The sequence below is a fragment of the Sinocyclocheilus anshuiensis genome, unplaced genomic scaffold (genome assembly GCF_001515605.1).
Source record: "Sinocyclocheilus anshuiensis isolate Anshui unplaced genomic scaffold, SAMN03320099.WGS_v1.1 scaffold1426, whole genome shotgun sequence".
Lineage (NCBI taxonomy): Eukaryota > Metazoa > Chordata > Actinopteri > Cypriniformes > Cyprinidae > Sinocyclocheilus > Sinocyclocheilus anshuiensis.
The window spans coordinates 688,222-697,486 of NW_015557171.1; the positions used below are offsets into that span (position 1 = coordinate 688,222).

Genomic DNA, 9,265 nt, shown 5'->3' on the forward strand with positions numbered 1-9,265 from the left:
AATCGGCTGCTAGCAAAAATCGCACCGTGTTCGCCCGCCTTAAGCCACGTACAGCAGAATAAAGTTTTAAAAATGCTAGAATATAAATATAGAATTTTTGCGTAGTTTTAAAGTACATAACTAGTTAAAAAAAGACATGCCAGTTACTACATTAGTAGTTTTAAAATTCAAAGCATTAGCCAGTGGATTGCAGTATTAAGTGCTTAACTAGATTATGTAGCATAACCTAACTCTTGACTATAAATAATTGATATATAGTTAATGCATGGGTATTATTTTACAATAATTTCACAAATATAGAGAACCGTAAAGAATGGGGTGAACGCATTAACATATGACAATAGAATACCATACAATACGGAGAGACTTTGCACTGACAGTAATTTTGTTGACTGATATTAATGATCAAAGCCTGATCAGTAATGTGCGTTATAGTCTACAAAATTAAGGGCACACTTTTTTTTTTGTCTAAATCAGATGTCTAAAGAATAGCCAGTAAGAAGTGCTTGAAAAGGTTCACATTCATTTTTTTCCCTTTAAAAATCTGAATGCATAACTGCACAATTTTGCACAGTTCCCTTCATAACATGGCAGCGATCTCCTCCCATCCATGAGTAAATGGTGTGTTCCTCCGATGTGTGTCCGAGCAGCTCCAGCGTCTCTGCGCGATGAGTCCGCTCGACGTGGCAACTTTGAATATTCCAAATATGGGAGTGAGTTCAGAAAGCCCAGGGCGCCTGTCAGACCTCTGTATGCAAACACACTGTAAGTCCTGCTTTGATTTATTTCACATTTACCGTTATTTATGTGTAAAATAACTTATTTTTTATGTTTAAACGCATATTAGTGTTTGTGTCTTTACACAAATGTATGGCAGTTATGTATTTAAAGTAAAAAATCATAAAAAGCCGATGTCCAGCTGTTGCATAGGGCTGACAACAGCTGTTTAGAACAGCTATGAAGAGGTTCATCAAATATAATATGTATTTTGACTTCCTTGAGTTCTGCATTCCCTTTTAGAGGTAGAAAGGCAAAGAAACATACGGAGAGACTTTGAGACTACAGTAAAGCAGGTTCATGGTTCAGCTTTGTTTGTGTTGTGTTGTGCTCTGAAATGATGTGGCATGTGCACTTTGAAACTATGACAGGACACAGCACAGTAAACAGCGCACGTGTGTATATGGAAAACATCTCAAATAGACACCTGTGAGTTATTTGAAATGTTTCTTTAATGCTATTGTCAATCATGTTTAATTACTATACTTAAAAAACGTTAAACTTACAGTAAGTTTCCTTTCTATGTATATCTTGTGTGCATCAGTCACACCACATTTTTAGGACCCACTTTAAATTAACCACTATCTACTGAGATTTCAATTAAGCATTTGATAAAGCACTAATTGTGTAGTTTTTATCATTGTACTTGGATTTAAAAAATATTTAATTTCTATAATTACATCTATAATTACACATTGACCCTAACCACTCTTAAACCTAACTATTACCACTATTTTTTCCCTGAAGTACATAGTACTTAAAATAAAAAATTAAAGTCTCATACTGATGTCTTTAGGTATATCAAAAGTTACCACAAAAATACTGACAGACTGAAAACAAAGGTTGTTTTTGATTTACTGCTCTCTTGATAAAAACGGCCTCTGTATCAATGCTCACTGATAACATTTGACTTACAGCAGGCAAAATCCTCCCCTGTTTGTCTAACTCCTGACTTTTGTCTGTGTAAGTGCAGTTTGCTTTAAGTTTATCCGGCGCTGTGTCTCATGATGGAGCCCAGAGGGCAAGGCTGGCATACGCCAGGCTATCAGTACCAGTCTAGTAACAGAGACGACCACTACAGATCCTCCCACCAAACACCGTATTACTACCCACCTACAGACCCGAGAGGGAGCGAAAGACAGTGGCCCCATGTGGATCCTCACTATGGAAGCTACATGGCCAGTCCTCCTCCTAAACCAGAGTATATTCCTGGATATAGTAGTGCTTATGCATCAAACCAACCATTACACTTCAGACCTCACTCCAGGTAAATCAGTAAAAATTGTTTTCTTAATCAGTATTTTATTACTTGTTTTCCTGTAAACATGCAAATGTCCTTGAACCTTTAAAATGTATCCAAAATAAATCTACTTGAGAAGCAAAATAGCATAAAATATTAAAACTTCATAAAAATTTTTATGAGAACATATCTGAATTACTGTTTGTTTAATTTCCTTAAAACTGGCTAATCAGTTCATTGGCATAAATTGCAATACACTTTGTTATTGGCATAAACATCAGTATACTTAGTTTGATTTTAAGGTCATCTTACAGAATAAAAATAATACTAAGCTAATTGTGAGATAAAGTCTACAATAAGAATTTTTTTTTTTTTTTACATTTTTACCCAACCCAAAATAAAGAAAAAAATTACTGATTAAGACACCTTTTTAGTATTATTTTGAATATACGCTACCCTTCACAAGTTTAAGGTCAGTAAGATTTTCCAAGAAATTAACTGTTATTTTATTAGCAAGGATGCATTAAATTGATCAAAAGTGACAATACAAACTTTTACATTGATACAAAAAAATATATTTTTTAAATTAATGCTGTTGTTTTGAACTTTCTATTCATCAGAGAATCCTAAAACGAATTACAGTTTCAACAAATTATTAAGCACCATTATTTTCCAACTATTTTCAATGTTAAATTAAAATAGAAATAAATAAAAGAAACTCAAATTCAAAGCGTTATTTTAAACTTTAATATTTCACGATATTACTTTTTGCTGTATTTTTGATCAAATAAATGCAGCCTTGGTTAGCTTAAGAGACTTATGCGACTTAAGAGACTGCAAACTTTTGAACAGTATTTAATATTAATATACTGGAATATACGGGCACCTTGTTTGTTAGTATTTGTCAATGAATGAGCACAGTCTCAGCCCAGGTCTAACTACTAATATCTGTTCAGGCAGGAATATGACTACCCCGCGTCCAGCTACTGGCCCTACAGAGACGACTACGGCTATTATGATTATCGTGGTTATCACAGATCACAATACAGCTCCCCAGGTACATAATATTCAATCACATGCCCACAGTTTTTAATTCTCATAAAAATTCTAACTCACTTTAAGCCCACTGGTGTTTTGTAGATGGTGGTGGCTGGAGAACAGAGGGGTATCAGGGCAGAGGACTGCAGCAGGAGTCAGCAAGAGCTTCATACTTCGATCAGCAGGGGTCTGTTAATGGCATACACTCATACATTATATGCTCTGTCATGCCTGAAATGTGTTTTCAGAACAATCAAATCATTTTGTACATTTCATATCAAGTGACCTTACACATTTATTTAACAGCTATAGCCATAGAACAGACAGTCATTATGACCATGGTGTCTCAGAGAGACAGCACAGAGAAAGTATGGAAAATGGAGATGGAACTGGAGAGGTTTGTTGTATAAAGAGACTTTATTGTAAACTTGCCATTCTTGTTCATAAGTCAACTTTAATATATACATTATTGTTCAAAGTTTTGTGGTCAGTAAGATTTTTAAAAAAAGAAACTAATACTTTTATTCAGCAATGACACATTATTTATTATCCCCCTAATCTTTTGAACAGTAGTGTATATATTCCAGCTCTTTTTGATTATGCCTCAGGTTGTATTGTTTTTCCTTCTCTAGGTGTATGATAGTGGAGCTCTTGCCAACTCTAAAGCTTCAGGTCTGTCCTCGAGCAGCTATGAGCTCAGCCAGTACATCAGTGGTACTGAACTGAGTGAGCCTGAGCTCATATCTCACACAGGTTTGTCACAACCAGGCTTCATAATACTGAACTTTAATGCTTTGTGTTTTTGTACAGCAAATGTGTGCTTGTTAATTTTCTTTTATTACAGCAGTTAGTTACAGTCCTCGAATCTGAATGGTCAGTGCATTCAGAATGGCTGTGGTTTATTTGGTCATTTGATTTAGATGCTGTACCCATGGAGGTGGCTCCACTGAAGTTCTGCATCCCTCATGTGGCAGTGAGCTTTGGGCCTTCAGGTCAGCTGGTATGGGTCAGTCCAGCTCTTGCCTCTGAGGGAGAGCCTGCTCAAGTGGAACTCCACAGTCTGGAGGTAACGGAGACATGGTACAAACATGAATTTTAAAGCATAATATGAAGTATCATGGTGGATTAAAAATGTTATTTTAATGATTTCAGGTAATTCTCTGTGACACACATGAACAGCAGGATATGAGAAATTTCCCTGGACCACTGGCTAGGTATGATATTCCAAAATATCCCTCTCTTACAATAATACTTACATTTGCAAGACATAAATCCAGTCTGAAAAGTTTTATATAAATATTAGATTGCTGCGTTTCTTCTTTTTTCATGAAGGGAGGATTTGCATAAGGTGGATGCCATTAATTTTGCCCTCCAAATGTCAGAGAAATGTCTGAAGGATGAGAAATTAGAAGATGCCACTTCTGCTGCCCTCGTGTGGCATCTACTAATCTTGCTGTGCAGACAGAATGGAGTAAGTTCCATTACATTCAAGTATTTTAAGACCATTCTTTTCCATTCTGTTTGTGTGCCCCTTTTACACGGTTAATGTGAGTATGTGTTGATGTTACAGAGAATCATGGGTTCAGATGTTGCAGAACTGCTGATGAGGGACTCCAGTTCTTTGGCTGCGTGTGGGGTCTCTGGTGATGAAGATGGAGAAACTCTCATTGATCTGAGTGAAACACCCACATCAGAAAAAGAGACCCTCAACTTTGCCGACCTCCTGACTGGATATCCACCAACTGACAAAGAGGCTGCAGAGCAAAACCTTCAGAGATACACAAAACTACTGCTGTCTGGCAGAAAGAAGGTTAATGCTTTTATTGAAATGTATTTTCTACCTTGAGTCTCTCAGTCCAACCTTCTTCTGAACTTTTTTGACCGGTAAAAACCCTGTGAAACTGTTAACCAATGCAGTTCTTTCATTGTTGTCATAATTTCTACTGAAAATGGAGATTGGGGCAGGACATGAAGGACGTCTGCTTAGTTCATTTTTTCCCCCTTCAAAGTCAATAGCCTCATTATAGAGGGCATTTTATTGAGCAAAAATATCTGAAGAAACCTGACTCTTTGAAGAAACATCATCATTATATATATATATATGCTTTAATCCATTTCCTATTAGAGAAAGACATTGTACACTGTAAATATGTACAATAGCATTAAAAATTTTGTGGTTGGTAAGATTTTATAAATATTTATGAAAGAAGTCTCCTATGCTCACCAAGGCTGCATTTTTTTAATTAAAAAATAGATCAATAGCAAAACCACAAATGGTACTTTAAATTATTACAAAAAAAAAAAAAAATTTTTTTTTGAATGTAATTGCTTAACTATTTCTCTAGTCCTCAGTGTCACATGATCCTTCAGAAACAATTCTAATATGTTGTTTTGATGCTCAAGAAACCTTTTTATTATCAATGTTGGAAAAGGTTGTATTGCTGAATAATTTTGTAGAAACTAGTACAATTTCTTCTTTTTTTCAGAAAGAATGGCAGATTTTTTTCTAACAATGTAAAAGTCATTACTGTCACTTTTAATTAATTAATGCACCCTTGCTGAATAAAAATATTAATTTCTTGGTAGTATATATATATTTGCTAAAAGTTTTTAATTTATTTATTTATTCCTAACATGTTTTCTTTTTTTCTTTTTAACAGTGTTCAGTCCCTTGCCTCACTTGTAACAATCGTTTTAGATCTCACTTGTCTGATCTTTTCTCTGCACTTCTTCCCTCCCTGCAGGAGGCGCTAGAGTCAGCCATGCAGAGTGGTCTTTGGGGTCATGCTTTATTTCTGGCTAGCAAAATGGACAGCAGATCCTACAACACAGTGCTGAGCAGGTTTATAGCACTGTAAAAGATGACTGACACAGCCATTGCCTGAGGGACATCAACGCATGCATTTTAGCATTAATCACTCTCCATCAATAACTGCCACAGTCTGTCATGTTTTCAAATAGCACGAATCCCTGAATCATCTGTTCATGTCACAGTGCCATGTCTCTATAAAATCTGTTAGGCTTTGATTGGTTTATGCATGCATTTTAATTGCAGTTACACATTTTACACTCCGTAAACACCCTTGTATGAGGGCAGATCAAATATACAGTGAGTGAAGACAGTTGCAGAGCCACAAATAGGTCAAGGTTATATTTATACTTCCTGGCACTTGCCAGTTCTGAGCAGTCTGATATCTGTTTCATTATTAGCACTGGCGTACCTTGAAAAATGTCTCATGGAGAAGACTCCTTTACATAAATTGGTAGCAATCCCAATAGTGATATAGTAAGCCCAGAAAACAGTGCAGTAAATGAGTAATATGCTCATGAGGATACCAGCAAAAGGATCCGGTTTCATTTCTGAGTGCGACTTGCCTGGAAGATTGCATGCACATGCCTGTAATGTTTTAGCTGGTTTCATTTCTTGGAAATGTCGCTCCTTTTGTGCTGTGTTTTGAGTTAAGAAGGTAACATTTTTGTTTGTTGATATGTAAGTTTTGAACTTGCTGTCTAATACGTTTGTGCATGCATGCTATGTGCATAAGTGTCACAGTATACTCTTGTGCCAAGCTAAACGTGTGTCTATGTTATAGCCGATTGAATATTTATGTACAGTATGTGTTTGACAGGTTTACAGGGAGTCTGGCTCCTAGTGACCCTCTGCAAACCCTCTTCCAGCTGCTCTCTGGGAGGATTTCAGCCGTTTCCATGGTATTCTACAACATTTTGTGCTCACATTCTGTTTATTGTAATTAAAGGCAATTTATTGCTCTCATGTTGTTCTAAACCTTTTTTTGTTATTTTATCTGTGGAGTGTCAAACGAAATTTGAAGAATTTTTACACAGTTCATAAAACGCAACAGCTTGTACTGACTTCATCATGCCGATTGTTGATTTGGACACATGGATAGACGCAGTGTTGTTTCATTGAGAATTTTTTTTTTTTAGTACTTTTTCAGTTTAGGTTAACTTTTTCACAAGCTATGGTATGGTTTTTAAACAGACTACCTTTCAGTCAAGTTTGGGGTCAGTAAAATTTAAAGAAATTACAATTTTTTTTTCACCAAGAATGCATTAAACTGATCAAAAGTGAAAGCAAAGACTGTTATTTGAATTTTATATTCATCAGAAAAGTTGGTTTCTATATCTTACAATATTACTTTTTACTATATTTTTGCTCAAATAAATGCAACCTTGTTGAGCATAAGAGACCTTTAGACACATTAAAAATCTTACTGACCTGAAACTTTTGAACAGTAGTGTATTTGGAATGTAGTGCTTCCATAGTTTTTTTTGTCATTCTGATAAATGTACTGCCAAGAGCTGTACAATTCTTCTTCAGACTTTCTAATTTTATGCTTCATTGAAAAAATAACAGCATAAGGATTTGGAACAACATGAGAGTGGGATGCTAATAATGACAGAATTTTGAATGAATTTTGAATGAACTTCCTTTAAATGGAAGCGTAATACAGACCCCTCCAGTCACAGCTCATATGAAAACTCCTCTTTTCCTCTAAATTGTCCTCTCTGGCTATCTCTTCTAAATGCTGTCATTATGCTCTCTAATTCCACTTTTTAGTCCTGGAGTAGTGAGAAGTGGGGAGACTGGCGACCACACTTGGCTGTTTTGCTGTCCAATGAGACAGGAGACCCCTTTATACATCACAGGTCCATCATCACCATGGGTGATACCCTAGGTAATGTCTAGTCCAATTTCTAGAAGTAACCATCTCCTTGAATGTTCTGTCATATTTTGGCTAATATCAAATGATTCTTCCAAGTAGATCTCGTGTTCTCTTACGTTCTCCTCTCAGCCTCAAGGGATATGCTGTATGCCTCCCAGATCTGCTACCTCACAGCTCAATGTCCCTTTGGCTGGTACACAAACAGATCAGAACGCCTTGTGCTTCTGGGCAGCAAGCAAAGGTGAGAATTCAGCATGAGCACTAAGATATCTAAATGGCTGAGTTCCTTAATACAAATGGCTCTTCATTTTAACTCTTTGATTGCAGTGTTCTGTTTTCCAAGTTCTGTCACAACTCTGCCATTCGCTGTACTGAACTCTTTGAGTACTGCCAGAGGCTTGGAAATGCTGAATTTATCATTCCTGCTTTTCAGGTATTCATACTGTACATTAACTACAGGAATCTTAGCAAATCAGGGATCTGAAGGTCTGAGGGCACTATTGAAAAATGCTTATGTTCTGATTTAATAATAATAATAAAAAAATCATTACACATTTGATCGAAATTAAATTTTATTTTACTTATTTTTTTTATGTCCTAACTTTTCCTTGTTTTAAAGGGGTCATATGATGCTATTTTAAAGATCATTATTTTGTGTATTTGGTGTAACAGAATATGTTGACACGCTTTAATGTTCAAAAAACACATTATTTTTCAAATACTGAACATTATTGTAGGTCCTCTATGCCCCGCCTCTCTCAAACACATTGTTTTCAACAAAGCCCCCTCCTTTGACAAGCGCAGTCTGCTCTGATAGGCCACCTGACCCAGTGCATTGTGATTGGCTGAACACCACAAGCATGCATCGGAAATGTAACGCCCCTTACCATAATCGCGAGCTTCAGCTTTCAAAGTAAATATCAAGACAGTTAATAATGTCGTTAGTTTTACCTCGCTGATTCAGATTGTCATAGCAAAGTCGGAATTGTCAGTACCGGTACCTTCTCCGACTCCTTTCTGCCCTTTCTGCCTCCGCTGTCGTTGTCATTTGCACGTGGTGGTTGTTTTGGTCCTGTCAGTTTCAGACACACATGGTGGAGCAATCAGCGCTCACTCGCGGGGCGGCGCGCTCTATTAGCCCGCACCTGGTACTCATTCCCACTTCCTATATATTCCTGTCTTTGTCTTTTTTTTCAGTGTGGGTATGTCTTATGTCCTTATGTGCCGTATGGGCGCGCTTTTGAGTTTTCACTCTCCTCTACACTCTCTGCACTGTTTCCAGGATCCTCAGGCGAGGAATTAGTATCGCGGCTGTGGACAGTGAGGCCGGATTGGGAGTACGATTCTGGACGTTTTCCGGTATTCCTCTCAGCCCCCCTGTCTTGGTGAATGTGTGCGCAGGGAGCGCCACACCACTGCATTCCCCTAACTGTGGTGTTTCACGCCTTTGCTGGCTTGGGTTTCGGAATAAAGTCTATTTTTTGTTTGAACTGCATTTGAGTCCTCCGTCCATTTCCTGACA

The 9,265-nt window shown here is 37.0% G+C and overlaps 1 protein-coding gene across 7 annotated transcripts in view; it reads left to right on the plus strand.

Moving 5' to 3' along the window:
* Positions 1-662: 662 nt before the first annotated feature.
* The window catches only part of sec16b (SEC16 homolog B, endoplasmic reticulum export factor), an 18,524-nt gene continuing 9,921 nt past the window's right edge, over positions 663-9,265 (plus strand). For 2 of the 7 annotated variants that reach the window (XM_016473586.1, XM_016473587.1), the window contains exons 1-16: positions 685-765; positions 1,021-1,206; positions 1,751-2,044; positions 2,974-3,074; positions 3,158-3,242; positions 3,362-3,452; positions 3,688-3,808; positions 3,976-4,121; positions 4,208-4,269; positions 4,388-4,526; positions 4,626-4,865; positions 5,800-5,897; positions 6,685-6,766; positions 7,638-7,755; positions 7,843-7,984; positions 8,071-8,176. In XM_016473586.1, coding sequence (XP_016329072.1) covers positions 1,782-2,044; positions 2,974-3,074; positions 3,158-3,242; positions 3,362-3,452; positions 3,688-3,808; positions 3,976-4,121; positions 4,208-4,269; positions 4,388-4,526; positions 4,626-4,865; positions 5,800-5,897; positions 6,685-6,766; positions 7,638-7,755; positions 7,843-7,984; positions 8,071-8,176 — 1,794 coding nt within the window. In that variant the 5' untranslated portion in view covers positions 685-765; positions 1,021-1,206; positions 1,751-1,781. Of the gene's footprint in view, positions 766-1,020; positions 1,207-1,745; positions 2,045-2,973; positions 3,075-3,157; positions 3,243-3,361; positions 3,453-3,687; positions 3,809-3,975; positions 4,122-4,207; positions 4,270-4,387; positions 4,527-4,625; positions 4,866-5,799; positions 5,898-6,684; positions 6,767-7,637; positions 7,756-7,842; positions 7,985-8,070; positions 8,177-9,265 lie in introns of all 7 variants that reach the window. The other 5 variants (XM_016473594.1, XM_016473588.1, XM_016473593.1 and 2 more) reach the window with 5 other exon arrangements.